Source organism: Eumetopias jubatus, unplaced genomic scaffold (assembly GCF_037043125.1).
Source record: "Eumetopias jubatus isolate StellerSeaLion01/CBP00866 unplaced genomic scaffold, mEumJub1_p1.0 scaffold_4, whole genome shotgun sequence".
Classification (NCBI taxonomy): Eukaryota; Metazoa; Chordata; class Mammalia; order Carnivora; family Otariidae; genus Eumetopias; species Eumetopias jubatus.
The window spans coordinates 30,176,105-30,193,291 of NW_028274810.1; the positions used below are offsets into that span (position 1 = coordinate 30,176,105).

The 17,187-nt window shown below is 41.0% G+C and overlaps 1 protein-coding gene across 1 annotated transcript in view; it reads left to right on the forward strand.

Moving 5' to 3' along the window:
• Positions 1–17,187, forward strand: part of TGFBR3 (transforming growth factor beta receptor 3) — a 196,519-nt gene that overhangs the window by 14,303 nt on the left and 165,029 nt on the right. The window contains exon 2 of the mRNA XM_028087662.1: positions 9,891–10,062. Within this exon, the coding sequence (XP_027943463.1) occupies positions 9,975–10,062 (88 nt within the window). The 5' untranslated portion in view covers positions 9,891–9,974. The remainder of the gene's footprint in view (positions 1–9,890; positions 10,063–17,187) is intronic.

Here is a 17,187-nt window from a genome sequence, read left to right on the forward strand (position 1 = left end):
CATAACCTGAGCTGAAGGCAGATGCTTCACGGACTGAGCCACCCAGGCGCCCCGAAGGGTTTTAATTCTTAATGTTTCACATGCCTTGGCTGCTGAGCCCTCTTTTTACCAAATAATATCAGTTAAATAATGGAAATGTTATCTATTGAAGGATTTCCTGCATTTACGAGATAGAATGTTATATTGGAAGTCAGTGAGAGGAAGAAAAAAGTAAGTGCTTAATTGCAATTAGCAGAATAGAATAGTCTATTGCTGAAGTGTTTATTCTGAATTCGTATATTTGCAGAATCCCTGTGAATATAAATAATCATGTGACTAAAATATTTGAGTAAATTACTGTATATTGTGCAAAATAGTCTAATGGAGGTCTAATAGATGTAGCTTCCCCAAAGTTTTTTTAATGGCTTAGTCCTTGCTTGCTAGGGCCTAAAGGATGATGACTGGTGTACTGAGGATATTCAAATGTGTTGACTTTTGCTGGAATAATTGCAGCTTCTGTGATTTAATAAGCCCTTTTGGTGATAGCTGATTCCTTACTCCAGGCACTTTGGTTGGTGACCGTGCCAGGCTGAGTTCCTCAGCTTCCAGCTAAACCCCTGAAGCTAATTTGGGAATCATAAGGTAGAGTCAAGGAGGGCCCATGCAGCCAGATCCCTGTAACTTATACCAGAGTTGTTGAGACAGTAGCTTTACCACCCTTTCAGAACAGCTTTGCAATCTTATGACTATCTTTAGGACTCCTATCTTGTATTGAGTTTGGAGTCATCATTTCTTGGTAATGTAGGTTTTTTTTTTTTTTTAATTCTAGACAATGAAGTCTAATCCCCAAATTAATAAAAATTTGATATAAACTATATTATTTTGCTACTAGTAGTTTGCTTGGTTTTTTGAAAGTCTAGGGGTATTTTAACTGTAAAAAACCTCAATGACTATTTTTGTTTTTTTTAAATGTACTGTGTGGGCCTGGTATTGTTTTAGGTACCGTGCCCATGTTCTATCTCATATATTACAATCAGAATGTCATTAACATCTTACAGATAAGGGGGTGGTAGAGGCTGTCCAAAGTGAACATGTCTGGTTAGGCCATGTTTGGAATCCCCAAGCACACAGTTCTCTGTTAATTTTAGCTTAAAATTACAAGCAAAAGAAGTCTTTGGATGCAAAAATATTAAATGTGAAAGGTGGGTCTTGGAATATTGCAAGGGTGGGTGAAAAATCCTAGTTTGTGAACTTGAACAAAACGCGGTCTTTCACAACAATGTGAAATGTATCCATGCCCATCCTCCCCTTTCTGCTGTATTTTGCTTGGGCAATGAGGTCTGCTGTGCTTGGGATAGACAGAAGGGCTTTAAGGACTGACTGAAGGTGAGCCTGAAAGAAACTAAGGATGCTGGGGCCAGAGATATGTTGGTCCCACTCTCAGTCAAGAGTGAGGGTGGGGGGCGCCTGGCTGGCTCAGTTGGTTAAGCAACTGCCTTCGGCTCAGGTCATGATGCTGGAGTCCCAGGATCGAGTCCCGCATCGGGCTCCCTGCTCAGCGAGGAGCCTGCTTCTCCCTCTAACCCTTCCCCCTCTCATGTACTTTCTCTCTCTCATTCTCGCTCTCTCAAATAAATAAATAAATCTTAAAAAAAAAAAAAAAGAGTGAGGGTGGGCCAGGCCCTGGAGGTGCCGGGGAGAGTAGTCCATCTTCTCTGCACATCTTGTAACCTCTGCACCTCCTGCCTCCCTTCCCATTGAATCTTCATGTGGAATTCCTTCCCATATGTAAGGTAGTTCAAAAGTAATTCTTTTTTTTCCTGCCCCTGGCAGCCACAGAATGGTGGGATTTTAAATGAATCTTAGGCCTCAGGATCATTCTCCTTTGTAGAGATAGTCAACTGTGACAAATAATGATAGCTCTCTGCTGTTACATGTATAATCTCATTTGATTCTTGGAATGACCCTGTGGTGTTAAGTAGGGTTAGTTTCATCTTAAAAATGAAGAGACGGGGTTAGGGCATCTGGGTGGCTCAGTTGGTTAAGCGTCTGACTCTTGATTTCGGCTCAGGTCGTGGTCTCAGGGTCCTGGAATCCAGGATCCTGGGGCTCCCTGCTCATCAGGAGCTTGCTTCTCCCTCTGCCCCTCCCCCCTGCTCATGTGTATGCATGTGTGCTCTCTCTCTCTCTCAAATAAATAAATAAAATCTTAAAAAAAATAGAAGAAGAAACCGGGGCTCCATTCTGATCTAAACCTCTTGTCTAATCTGCTATAAGAGTCTTTTTTTTTAATTAAAGATTTTATTTTTAAATAATCTTTATACCCAATGTGGGGCTCAAACTTACAACCCCAGGATCAAGAGTCGCAAGTTCTACCCACTGAGCCAGATAGGCGCTCCTCTGCTTTAAGAGTCTCAATGGATCTTCCATGCACTGTGGGCTCCCTTCGGTCTGTTTTCTATAGGGTACTCAAGGAAATCTTTATTTATTTTTAATTTTTATTTTTTTCTAGTTGTATTGAGTTATAATTGACACAAAGCATTGTGTAAGTTTAAGGTGTAAAACATAGTGACATATATGTATATATAGCAAAATGATCACCACAATATAAGTTTACTTAATGTCCATCACCACACTTAGTTACACATTTCTTTTCTTGTGATGAAAACTTTTAAGATTTACTCTCTTAGCAACTTTCAAATATACCATACAGTATTGTTAACATGTTGTCATCCTGTTGTATATTATATTCCCAGGACTTAATTTATCTTATAACTGATGTTTGTACCTTTTGACCACCTTCCCCCACTCCCCCTACCCCTTACCTCTGGCAACCACCAATCTGTTCTCTGTTCTCTGTTCCTTTTCTTTCTCTTTCTTTCTTTTCTTTCTTTCTTTCTTTCTTTCTTTCTTTCTTTCTTTCTTTCTTTCTTTCTTTCTTTCCTTCCTTCCTTCCTTCCTTCCTTCCTTCCTTCCTTCCTTCCTTCCTTCCTTTCTTTCCTTTCTTTCCTTTCTTTCCTTTCTTTCCTTTCTTTCCTTTCTTTCTTTCCTTCTTTTCAGTTGACTCCACACCTAGTGTGGAGCCCAACGTGGGGTTTGAACTCAAGACCCTGAGATAAAGACCTGAGCTGAGATCAAGAGTCAGATGATTAACCGACTGAGCCACCCAGGTGCCCCTGTTCTGTTTCTATGAGTTTGGCTTAGATTCTACATACAAGTGAGCTCATACACTATTTGTCTTTCTCTGTTTGACTTATTTCACTTAGCATAATGCCCATGAGGTCCATCTATGTTGTTGCAAATGCAGGATTTCCTTTGTGTGTGTGTGTGTGTGTGTGTGTGTGTGTGTGGCCGAATAGTATTCCATTGTGCATATATACTGTATTTTCTTTATCCATTCATCTTTTGATGGATGCTTAGGTTGTTTCCAGGTCTTGGCTGGAACATAGGGGTACAGGTATCTCTTCAACATAGTGATTTCATTTCCTTTGGATATATACCCAGAAGTGGAGTTGCTAGATCATATGGTAGTTCTATTTTTAATTTTTTGAGGACTCTCCATACTGTTTTCCATAGGGCCTATACCAGGAAAATCTTTTTTTTTTTTTTAAAGTTAATTCTATGCCCAACATGGGGCTTGAACTCATGATCCTAAGATCAAGAGTCATAGCTCTACCAAATGAGCTAGCCAGGTACCCCTGTCCCAGGGAAATCTTAACCCAGTAGATCCCAGCACTTACCTGCTTAAACCCTTTCTTGAGCCTTATTCCTCTCCTTTTCCCTTTTGGATTTTCAGCCTTTCTCCCTCCAGCATCAGAGACCTGTAATAGTTCCTCTACCTGTAATGTTATCCCTCACCCTCCACTTATCCTTCAGGTTGTGGGTACTTTTCCTTTAGATCTCTTAGCATAGTGTCTAATTACAAATTTGTGAATATTGGTTGGTTTATCCCACCAGCCCCTGAGGACAAAGAACATATCTCTTTGCTTGGCCATTATATTCCCATTGCTTGGCATGGAGTAAGCAATAACTAAAGACTTGCTGAAGGAAGACATGAAGCTCAGGAAATTAAATATCTTGCCTAATGTAACAAATGGTTTTACTTCTATCAGGAATATAAGCTCCATGAGGGCAAGATTTTTGGCTCCTTTTTTCACTGCTATATCCTTGGCATCTTCAACAGTGCCTGGTTTATAGTAGTAAATATTTGTTAAATGTGTTTGAATGCGATTCCAAAGATTTAAAAAAAATTTTTTAGTTTTTACTTTTATTTTTTAAAAAAGATTTATTCATTTTATAGAGAGTGAGGTGTGGGGAGGGAGAGAGAAACTTAAGCAGACTCCATGCTGAGTGTGGAGCCTGACATGGAGCTCAATCTCATGACTCTGAGATCAGGACCAAGAGTCAAATGCTTAACTGACTGCGCCACCCAGGTGACTGGATTCCAAAGATTTCTTATCCAAACCCAGGACTTTTCCCCTTTTGCCAAATCTCTCTGAAAATGGGGATTTCGAATTACCAGTTTCTCTTTATAGTAGGAAATCTGAGAGCTGCTGTTGTGATTCGGTAAGGTGGCTTTGCTTTTTCTGTGTACAGGTCTCAAAGGGCATCCAAATGTCATTAGACAAACAACAGTATCTCTTCTGCATCCTGTATACCCCTTTTTACAGGCTGCCAAGCTAGATATTGATGTCATCCATCCTGCCTCTTTTCTAAATCCCCTGAATAACATGTTGAATAATCATCAGAACAGTTCCTCTACCCGCTTTCAGACTTAACAGTATATTTCTCTCTCAAAAATTCACTTACGTGTCAGACCAGAGACATTTTAATGATCTGCTGAAAAATAATTTCATGTTTAAGGTACCAGAAATTCAGGTGTTATTTACCATTTGAGTTTAGGGAATGGTATTTTTTTTTTTATCCCACTCAATATATCTCTGTCTTGAAGATCTTAAAATTTGTTGAATATTTTCCTGAATAGTCTTAGTGTTAAGATATGACAATATACAAGTTTGTGCTTCATCTTGCCCTTTGCATTTTCAGAGAACTTGGAGTCCTACAGCATTATCAAGGATTCTTTATTTGTTAGAGTTGCCACCTATAGTCCTGAAGTCAAGTCACGGATTGTGATCAGTAATGATTTGTGTAGAGGGTATATGTCAACATGCAGGTCCCATTGTCTGATGGCAGCTCTGGCAGGCTTCTCTCTCTCTTGGAAAAACTGTTCTGTTATCAGAGATTGAGAATTGAGAGGGAGAAAATTGTTCCCTTGTTTGTGGTGACAGATCTGGATCTAGGAGGTAGAGCCTGTCATGGGAAGACCTGGTTTCTAGTCTTAGCATTGCTATATTACCCTGGGCAAGTGCTGGGCTTGGAGTTTGGGTTCCTCTTCATCAATGAAATCATGTTGATCTCTTCCAGCTTTAAAAGCTGTTACTTATCTCTAGCATGCCAGTTCCTTTAATTGAGAAATTGATACACTCCAAGTTCATTGTAAATTCTGATCTTAAATAATCTCATGTATATAGCCATCTGTGTTAGACATGTAAGGGGAAGTTAGTAATTTCTCTTGCTGGCTTTTAGCCTGTTGCCAGACATCATTTTACCATGTTTTCCCTCTAAGATAGAGAAAGTTATGCCTTTTTAAAAAAACATCCCGATCAACCCAGGGAATACTGTTCCCAACCGGTTCCTTTTGAACACTGGTTTAACCCATGATGGTTTTCATTTGGGTAGGGGTTTTTCAGCTAATCCTGCTCTTTACCTGTGCATGCTATTGGATCACTAGCGAATGTGGGGCAGCACACTCTGTTTAATGGCCTCAGAAATAGACACAGAGGAACTCTGAAATTAGGAGAATTAGTATCACATTTGTGTGTGTGTGTGTGTGTGTGTGTGTGTGTATTTTATGTCCATTAAGCTCTCAGAATTTTTTTTTGCTCATTTGTAGACACTAAAAGTACTGGTACCCTTTGAATGCAACACATTGCTTTGCAATGTGGACAAAATGTTGCACAGTGGACCCCAAATTGTTCTTTCAAGATCACAGAGTACTTTATTTATATTTCTCAAGGAAGCATTTAGTTTATAAAGACCAAAGATATTCAGTGAGTTTAGAAACCCAGGGTGGGGAGTCCCTACTCTTTGCAAATTGAGTGTGATATAACCTTACAGAACAAAAGAGGAGTTTGTATTTCCAATCTACAACTTTCTGGGAACCTCGATCATCCAGCATTCTTCTAGTTGGGGAACTGATCCCTAGGCTGTACGTTAAGGTGCTGATGTGTGCAAGTCTTGGCCAATATTGGAGTTCCACAGAATGGGAATGACATGCTTCCCTTTTTATTCTCCTCCTCCTGTCACCACATTGAGAAGATTAGACAAAAACTCTGCAGTTTATTTTCTTTTTGAACAAGTTACATTACGGAGGGACTTTTAAGCTAAAAGAAGAAAAGCTCCCTCTTTGTTAGAAGCAGCAGTGTGTAGTTTCAACTTGTCTTGGACTTCCTCGGAGATGTTTTAAGATCCGGTATAAACTTGCTGTGGTTTGCCTTTGGGCATCAAACTGTTTAGCTTGGCTCTGTTATATCTGTAATTGCTGCATTTTAATAATTGCCCAATATTCTTGTCAGCAATTTGCAGTCTATATTTTTAATAGAAGCTTTTGCCTTTCTTTCCACAGGTTCGTTCAGACCTGGGTTAAGCCCCTGGATTAATGCTCACAGTCCCACAGACCCTCTGCAGCTGCGGCCAGGGGGGGACATAAGCTCATTAAATATTCCCGCAAGCCTCGTGCTGGTTATAGTTTATGTGCTCCATAAAAATCCTCTGGGAAGCCATCTTCTGGGATCTCCTTACAGGGTTTCTGCTTTATGAAAATTGCTCTTAGCATTTGCTGAAATAGCATATTCTTTTGGAGAGAGTTTTCTTTATCAATCCATTCAGGAAATTTAATTTGTTGGAGGGAAAAAATAGGGTCAAATTATCTTTGCTGTCATTGACTTTTTTTTTTTTAAGACTATTTATTAGAGAGAGAGCATAAGCGGGAGAAGAGGCAGATGGGGAGGGAGAGGGAGAGAGAGAATCTTTCAAGCAGCCTGATGCGGGGCTCGATCTCACAACCCTGAGATCATGACCTGAGCTGACCAACTGAGGCACCCAGGCACCCTGCTGTCGTTGACTTTTTAAGTTCACAGAGGAGACTTCCATTTCATTCAAGATGATGTGGAATTATGGTGACAGCAGTGTTGGACTTAAAGGGGTGATTGAAGTCATTTCATGCTTTCCAAAATTATCTACTTAGGCACTTTTTGAGACAAGACCATTGTGTCACTAATGACTTGTGCCTCTCTACTTGACTGGTCATTTTGTTCTTTTAGTGGTTCCATTCTTTAGCTTACCTCCTTTTTGTGTCTGTTGAAATACTCATATTTCAGTAAACAAAAGATTGAATTGATTTTATAGTAGCTAAGGATTATATAAATAACCACATCCTAATTTCTCCACTTCATTGGTATAAGTATACCTCAAAAGGAATGGACAGGTAACATTTATTGATTGCTTATTATGTGTTCCCCACTGTTCTAAGCTTTATACACACACACACACACACACACACACATGCACGCACACACGTGTGCTCGCTAATGTAATCCTCACAGTGGCCCATACGATGGGTTCACGCGTGCAGAATAATCCTCCCAGCATAACCCATTTGGTAGGTGGCAGAGTGGATTCATACCTAGGCAGGCTTTTAACTGCCATCATAATCCATTTTCTGTTCGTACTAGGCTTTTAATCACTATCGTGCATCAAGTTTGAACAACAGTACCTCTTGCATAGGTAATAATTTAGTTTCAAGGCATATGTAAAAAATTCTTTTGGATGTTAGAACTTTATTATTATTTCTGGATAGGTAATACTTGCAAAACCCCAATAGTAGAAAACTCAAACGGGAATTAGTGAAAAGGCTCCTGTGCTCCCATCACTGCCCCCAGTCATCCTCTTTCCCTCGTTACAGGCAATTAGTGTACTACTGAAAAGAGCCCTTTTTTAAAAAAGTTTTTTTAGAGAGGGAGGGGGGTCAGGGGAGGGGGAAAGGGAGAGAGAGAATCTTAAGCAGGCTCCATGCCCAGTGTGGAGCCCAACACAGGGCTCCATCTCACAACCCTGAGATCATGACCTGAGCTAAAATCAAGAGTCGAACATTTAATCGTCTGAGCCACCCAGGGCACCCCTTGAAAAGAGACATTTTACTTTATTTATTTATTTATATTTTTTAAAGCTTTTTATTTATCTATTTGACAGAGTGAGAGCACGCCCCTGAAAAGAGGCATTTAAATATCTTTTTCTTAACACTTGATGCAGTGAACTAAGACCATTTAATTAGAAACTCATTTTGCAGGACACCTGGGTGGCTCAGTCGGTTAAGTGTCTGCCTTTGGCTCAGGTCATGATCCCAGGGTCCTGGGATCGAGTCCCGCATCAGGCTCCCTGCTCAGTGGGGAGCCTGCTTCTCCCTCTGCCTGCTGCTCCCCCTGCTTGTGCTCTTTCTCTCTCTCTGTCAAATAAATAAATGAAATCTTAAAAAAAAACAACTTATTTTGCCCTTTTTTTTTTTTAAAGAGAATCTGATTTGAGTATCAGGGTGGCTGTTTTTTGTTTTTTTTAAAGATTTTATTTATTTATTTGACAGAGAGAGACACAGCGAGAGAGGGAACACAAACAGGGGGAGTGGGAGAGGGAGAAGCAGGCTTCCCGCTGAGCAGGGAGCCCGATGCGGGGCTTGATCCCAGGACCTGGAATCATGACCTGAGCCAAAGGCAGACGCCTAACGACTGAGCCACCCAGGCGCCCCTTTGCCATTGTTTTTTTAATATTTTTGCACTACATCTACAAGTACCCAAACTGGCTTTGTCTCTGAAGGTAGCAAGCTGCTGGTTCTGTAGCTAGTGTTTCCTGGGTACAGGTACCAAGGCTGCCGTTCCCAGCTATTTGAGATGGTTCCTGGAAACTCCATGATCTTGCCTTGTTCAGCACATAGATGAGACAGGGTCTTTGTGCTTTTAGCCAGTTGCTAGATACCTTCAATTCCTGATAAGAAGGAATCATGCCCTTACACAGTGCCTGGAACATAGTAGGTGCTCAATAAATGCTTGTTGAATTGAACAATTTCTGTGGGTTGTGCCAGGCTCAGGAATATAGGTCTGGAAAATACATTTGGTGTGTCTAAATGAAGTAATCTTTAGGACCATAGGAGGGATATTCAAGTTAAACAAATCACCATTAAAACTTGTCATTCAAGGCTCTGGATAGCATAAGGTTAGAAAGTACCTCTGGATCCTCTGGTCTAGTAACCAGAGTCTCAGATGGGGTTGAGAGACAGGGAAGACTTGTCTCCTGTTAAAATGTTGGCAAACAGTTGAAAAGAGAGCTTTCCTTTTGATGGTTCTTTATTTTTCACATTGATTCTAAATGTATTTTAATTTGATCCTTGGGATGACTCTGTAATTATAACATTAGACTGAGTCTCTGATCAGAGTTTTGTTTCCTGTTGACACTAGGAAGTTCATGTGTCAAGCATGATTGATTTACTTTAGTGCCACAACGTAACTGGTAATGTTCTATTATAGGTGCATCTTGATTTTCTTCTGTATTCCTGAAAATTTTATATAAAACCAAAGATTTAAAGTGTTAAAGCTAAGCATTTCTTAACAAAAGTATTTGCTTTAAATATCTTTATTAGGTAATTAGCACCCCCACATCAGCTTACTGGAGTGCTGTCTAGGCATCTTGTAAGATCAATGAATCTTATACTTTTTAGAAATTCTTCATTTCACTTTAATGTGTATTTTTGAAAAGCAGTTTCTGCATTAAGTTTTCTTCTTGAAATATGTTTATTTTTACAGGCAGTTTGAAAATTGGAAAGGAGGACTTTTAAGGCCACTTTTGATTTGCCAACACTGTCTACAGTCTGAAGCTGAGGTGACTGAATGGGGCACACTTTTGGAGAAATAAAAATGCCTTCTCATTATGTGATGGCCTTGTTTGCACTGATGAGTTCCTGTGTGGCCACTACAGGTGAGTTGCAGAATATAGATTGCACATTCATTATATTCTTTCAGATATATTTTTCTTCAGTCTCTTGTTTGGAAGAATTTAAAAAATGTGAGGTTTATGCAAATTGTGAGTATTGTGAGTATTTATGTTTTTCAGGGACCCAAAATATTTGACTACAAATTACATAGTATGTTTGCCTAGGTTATATTTTACTAGACTGGTGCTAGACGTTCTAAAGTCAGTGACACAGATGTCTAACTAAATCTTAGTGTTGAGATGGGTAGAGAACAAATATGCTGATGTGTCATCCCACTTAATTTTGCTCCATGCATAGATTACATTTATTTTCTTGTCCTAAATAAGAATTTCAAGAAAGCTTTTTTTGTTATTTATCATAAAATAAATAGATATTCTACTGAGAGGTGACACTCCTGGCATAGGATGCTTAGGAAGTATTAATTTTGCCTATTTAGGTATTTTAATGTGTAATTTTATAAAAAGTACAGAGCTGGGCTTCCTGGAGGCCACCGGAGTATGAGATTGGCGATAAGAAGCAAAAGACTTGGTTGGAACATTGTTGCTTAAGTAAGAGTCCACGGCATCATCTTAGCATTCCCAGTCAGGGATACTTAACGAATCTGGAAGCTTAATTTGCTCTGTTTTGTGGTTATTTGCTTTGTGTCTGTTGTATGATGAGCTACATGAAAGAATTTGTTGGACCAGTTCTGTAAACTGGCTGGTCTCAACAAGAAACACATTGACTTGAAAAATGATTAACCTCTTGGTTTTGGCTATTGAATTCACATACAAATGAGACGATAGTGATGATAATAATTGCCATTTATTGAGGGTGCACCACCACTCAGCACTGGGCTAAACAATTACTGAATCTAACAATAAATAAGGATATTCTTATTTCGTGAGCTCACTTAGTCACAGCTCTGAGGTAGGTAGGCTTATTTTTCCCATTTGACAAATGATGAGAGGAGATGATGTGCACAGTGTCATGTGGCTGGAAAGTGGAGGAGCCAGGTTTTACATCTGTGGTCTTCACCTCTGTGCTGTACTGAAGAAGCCAGTAAGAAGTGGTGAAGGCTGGGGCTCCTGAGTGGCTCAGTCGGTTAAGCATCTGCCTTCAGCTTAGGTCATAATCCCAGGGTCCTGGGGTTGAGTCCCGCATGCTCAATGGGGTGTCTGCCTCTCCCTCTCCATCTACCTCTCCCCCAGCTCAGGCTCTCTCTCACTCTCTCTCAAGTAAATAAATAAAATATTTAAAAAAAAAAAGTGGTGAAGACTGCAGTAAACTCAGACCAGGAGTCATTTGTAGGCGCACAGGCTGAGTGCAAGTCAGTTTGCAGAACTTGGTTTATGAGGTTGCACAGCAGCATGTCCCCCCTCGTTGCAAATATCTTGAGAGAAAGTTGGTAGTTTCTTTGTTTTGTTTTTTAAATGCCAGTGTGAATTTGAACTGCCCACTCTCTGTCAGCAGTTTCGTTTTATCTCATGATTGAAGAGTTATTTGTCTCTTAGCCTGTGCATTAAAACTGATCTTAATTAAAATCTCATTGAAAAAGGATGCCTGGGTGGCTCAGTTGGTTAAGCGTCTGCCTTCAGCTCAGGTCATGATCCTGGGGTCCTGGGATCGAGCCCCGCATTGGGCTCTCTGCTCAGCGGGGAGCCTGCTTCTCCCTCTCCGTCTGCCTACCTCTCTGCCTACTTGTGATCTCTCTTTCTCTGTCAAATAAATAAATAAAATATTTAAAAAAAAACTCACTGAAAAGTTGTAGCAAAAAAAAAGAGAGAGAGAAAGAGAAATGGCTTGATGGCAAATGTGCTATTTTGATGACAAAGAGGTATTACCATACTTGGTGGGTTTGAGGCAGAATTTTCTGCTTTCACTGATGCCTGGGACAGACTAAAAAACATAACTGAAGGAGGTATTTCATGGGAAAGTGGTGAATTTGATGGCTTTGTATAGCCTTGAGGTATTAGATAGTGACTCAGCTTTGGTTAAGACCTTCCTTGCTCTTTCAAGCCATGGGTAAAATATTTTTTTGAGTTGTATACATACTCAAAATTTTGCTGAGAATTATGGTAAAATTGAAGGTACAGTAGAATTACCAATTTTGTAGCAACCTGAGGGAAATGATTAATGGTAGAGGTAGAGATTCCTTTTTTTAATGCTAAGTTTTTATTGAAATACAGTTTGCAGAGAGAAACATACACATGAAAATGTGTAGCTCAGTATATTTTCACAAACTGAACACATCTATGTGAACAGCATTTGAGATGCCTTTTTTTTTTTTTTTAAAGTAGGCTCCATGCTCATTGTGGAGCCCAATGTGGGGCTTGAACTCATGACCCTGAGATCAAGACCTGAGATGAGATCCATAATTGGACACTTAACCAACTGAGCCACCCAGGTGCCCAAGAGATGCCTTTTTGAACAACTTATTGGCGAAATAAGAAGGGAGAAATATTTTGTATATACTGAATCCAGTAGCTTTTTGTATAGGCTCAGCATACTTTACAAAATGCTTTTTGAGGCATTCCAGATGTGTTGAACTTCAGGAAAATAGTAGTAATAATAATAATAATGAATTTTTATAGAGTAATTAGTTAATTACTGTGTGCCAGGTCCTGTTGAAAGTGCTTTATATGTATTACCTGACTTCATCCTTATAACTGTCCTAGGAAGTGTGGGGTACTTTGTTTATCCCCAGCTTATAAATGAAGAAACTGAATACAGACAGGTTAAGTAACTTCTTCAAGGTCACACAGCTGGTAAGTTGCAGATTTAACCATGAACCTACTTAGTCTAGGTCTTTTTTTTTTTTTTTAAGATTTTATTTATTTATTTGACAGAGAGAGAGACACAGCGAGAGAGGGAACACAAACAGGGGGAGTGGGAGAGGGAGAAGCAGGCCTCTGCGCTGAGCAGGGAGCCCAATGCAGGGCTCAATCCCAGGACTCTGGGATCATGACCCGAGCCAAAGGCAGATGTTTAATGACTGAACCACCCAGGCGCCCCTACTTAGTCTAGGTCTGATGATTGAGCCTTTAAGTCTCTACACTATGAAGGGAGTATTGATCAGAAGCCTGTTTAAAATGAATGATAATGTATTTGCTGTGTGCTATCTGTGTCATCTTGAAACCACAAGTAGATCACTAATTTGCTGAGTCCCTCTAAGTGCAAAGCACAGTACTAGTCAGTGAGAGTTATACAAAGAAATGTAAGATTCATCCCTTCCTTTGAATCACTTGTGCTTTAGTTAGGCATATAAAATTTAACCATATAACAAAATAATCAATATATGGTAAATACCAAATAGAAGCCTGAAGACCTCAGAGAGGTCAGAAGGGGAAGCCCTGGTGGTTGGAGTAGCTAGGGAGGGCTTTGTGGATGTGCTTGATCTTGAGCTCTGTTTTGAAGGCTAGCCAAGTGAAGGCCATCTAGAAAGGCAAAGGCTGGTTGACCAGATGGCAGAACCATGCTTAGCACAGTATATGGCACATAGGTGCTTGTTATGTTTTTAAAGGATAGATGACCTGGAGAATTGGTACAGGAATATACCAGGAGGTCTGTTTGGAAGGAAGGATGGGAGTAGGTTTTGGAGGGTCTTAAAAGGTCAGAACGAGACTTGAGGATTTCATTTTGAGGTTTGGATTTTTCTTCCATTCCCATGTAGCCAAAGGCATATAGTGTTTAATCCTGAATCTGAACGGTGGCCTCAAAAAATGAGGCTGAGAATATGGCTTCTTTAGCTTCAAAGACAACACTGCTTGGCATATTGGCCAACAATTTATCAAGGGCTTGCTCTCTGCCAGCTAGCTTGTTTTGTTTTTATAAGACAACCCTATGAGGTGGGTGTTAGTATTATCATAATTTGCATTTTACACACAAGGAAACCGACTCAGTTTGGTTAATAATTGTATAAAGTCCCATAACTAATATGAGACAGAGCTGGGACTTGAACTCAGGCAGTTTGGCTCTAGCCCATCCACCACTCCACTGGAGCCTCTACGTGGGAGACCCTCATTGTGGAATGATTGAAGCCCTTCACTTGACTGAGTAGTCACCAGTAAGTCATTCTGGAACCAGATTAAACTCCTTTCACCTTAGAAACATATATAAGTCATCAGAATGGAAGGACCCTCAAGTAATGGGTCTTCTTTATTTGCATTCTTACTTCACTGACATGACTGTGAAGCTCTTTTGTAGGGTTCTTGGTAGCAGAAAGAGTGAAGGCTATATAAAAGGCCTCCTTTAGATATGTAGCCAGGGAGGGCAAAGGACAGCACAGCACATAAAATTAACTCGAATTAGGACAGTAGGCCTGTTCTAGCCCCATGGATTTGGCTGGGTCTTTAGTGAAAGCCTTTCCTTCTCCACTTGTGGTTGAGGGTGAAGGAGGCAGGGGTCAGCAAGCTGCATCCCAGGGTTAGAGGTTGCTTTAACAAAACCCCTACTTGTTCTCCCCTCTCTTTTTCCTGGGTTATTGTGCAGTGTGTGGGTAGGGAGGGCCCTGCTCTTGGTGAACAAGAGCTGTGTAAGGACCATAATGCTTCCTGGTTCGAAATTATCTTAGGTTTTTAGCACCTTGTCTTAAATCCTGTAATCTCATGGGCACCTGGGTGGCTCAGTCGGTTGAGTGTCCAATTCTTGATTTTCGCTCAGGTCGTGAAATCAAGTCCTTTGTGGGGCTCCATGCTGGGTATGGGGCCTGCTTTTCTCTCTCCCTCTCCCACCCCCCCTGCTGTGCTCTCTCTCTCTCTCTCTCTCTGTCTTTTGAAATAAATAAATAAAGTCTTAAAAAAAAATCCTGTAATCTATCTAAGAAAAGTGGGAAGTTTAAAACATAAATGCTCTTGTGGGCTTAAGGCTCACTAAGTTTTCACTTTAAAAATTGTTTGGCAATACATCTTTTTTGTTTTTTTTAAAGATTTTATTTATTTATTTGACAGAGAGACAACGAGAAAGGGAACACAAGCAGGGGGAGTGGGAGAGGGAGAAGCAGGCTTCCTGCAGAGCAGGGAGCCCGTTGCAGGGTTCGATCCCAGGACCCTGGGATCATGACCTGAGCCGAAGGCAGATGCTTAACGACTGAGCTACCCAGGTTCCCCCCCCGTCAATACATCTTTAAAAAATATTAACTTCTGCCTCTGAGGCTTGCCAGAGTTAGGTAAGGCTGTGTTTCCAGGAGCCTTCATAACGAGAAGAAAGAGGCACATGCAGAGAATTCAAGGAGATCGATTTGGTTGGAAGGGACGGGCTTGAAGTCTGCAGGCACCCTCCTGGCCTCAGTGCTGGTGGGATGTTGGTGGGATGGCCGTTTGCCTCATTCCCTTGTTGCCATTCTGTGCCTACATGCATCTTTTTGGAGGCTTGCCCACAACCTGCACACACATTTCTATTGAGCAAACACGTTTCTTTTCATCTTTCCCGAGTGTACCTGGAGTTCCAGGTATAATTCACAGGAAAATAGAGATGATTTTCATTGGAGCTATTTTCTTGCTAAGAAAGCTCTGAGCTCTGTGTCCATGGGATGACAAGCAGAGCTATTGGCTGGTTAATACTTGGTTTGGCATGGGACAAACTGGCAGCCTTGGGGGGAGGCTAAACTAATGAGAATGTTCTTTTATATCTATAGTTTTCAAATGCTCTTATACCTGCTATTTCATTTCATTCTCATAGCAGTCCCATTGGGGGTAGGCAGGTACTGTTTTCATCGTTTCCAGAATGGGGGTAATGGGACTCAGAGAAAGTAATTTAGAAAGATGATTCAACTCTCTGTCAAATCAGAATCCAACAGCCTTCTGCAGACAGACCGTACCGACAAGTCTTAGGGTCTTTTTGCTGCGGGGCTTCCCTTAGTGCCTCCTGAAACAGTGCTAGGGAGGCACTGTGCTGGGCACTTTACACCTGTCAGTTCATCTGACATCCCAGAAAGCTGGGAAGGTTGGTGGCTGTCATTATCACTGTGTTTGTAATTACTACTACTGCCACCACTCCTGCTACTATTAGCATGCTAGAGGAGACTGAGGCTTAGAGAAGAAAAATGTAATATATCATGAGAGACAAATCAATTCCAATAAAAGTTAAAGTGGTTGTTTATATCTGGTCATACATGAAGTAGCTGGCCAAGGGGTTCATGCTCTTCCTATTACGCTGCCCGAAAGGAACTGGCACTCTTTCCCCTGGACTGATCATTGATGGCCCGGGGACTGCAGAGGTGGTTCTTCCATAGTTTTCTCCTCTCTGCCTACTGAGTGATCGGAAGCTGTGTTTCATAATGGCAGGAAGGGGGGGAGAGTGCCATGGGGGGACTGCCACTGGGGACCGTCAAGGCTAGAGGAGGGACAGACTCAAAGATTCAAAGCACATCTGGCCAAGGCCTTCTCTTGCCAATACTGAGTCTCTGCATCCAGCTAGTTGATTTGGCCTGTGATTACTATTGTTTTTAGGTTGTTACTGTAACTACTTTTGTATTTAATTGCTCTCTTGGATACATAGGGACGAGGTGTCAGTTGCGATGCCAGCTGGGTAATCAGGTGTGCAGAGTGTAAGGAAGATGTTCACCAAGAACATGAGTAAGACTGTACACAGATTTGATGTCAGACAAGTGAACAGACGCCAGGTTCTCTCCTTTGCATCCTCATCGTAGACTGTGTCATTGCCACACTGCCTTTTGGATCCCTCATTTATCTGGGTTATTTTAGGGCAGCAGCAATGGTCTGTTTTATAAACACTGATCAACATTTCCACCACTTTCACCACGGTGCCAACTTTCTATTTATCTTAAAGAGTAAAGAACTGTATTCAAAGACCCAGAGTGGTTAGAGTGACCTGAATTTAATGTGTTTTTTGGGGAGAGACCATGCACACACGAGCATGATGGGGTCCCTCCTTGCTCTGTGTTTTTTGCATAGGAACAGTAAGCCAACATGCATGTGCTCACACATACACACACCAAGCGGGGACATGCAGCAGTCGTCAAGAAAAAAATGAGTTTGTTTCTCAGAGTCCCTTGCCCTGCATGGACTTGGGTGTGTGTTGGGGGCTTGGGGGGGGGGGCGAGTGGAATAGGATATGATGCTAATACAGCTTTTTTTTTATTTGCAAAGGCGGTTTCCTAGCAGATAGTT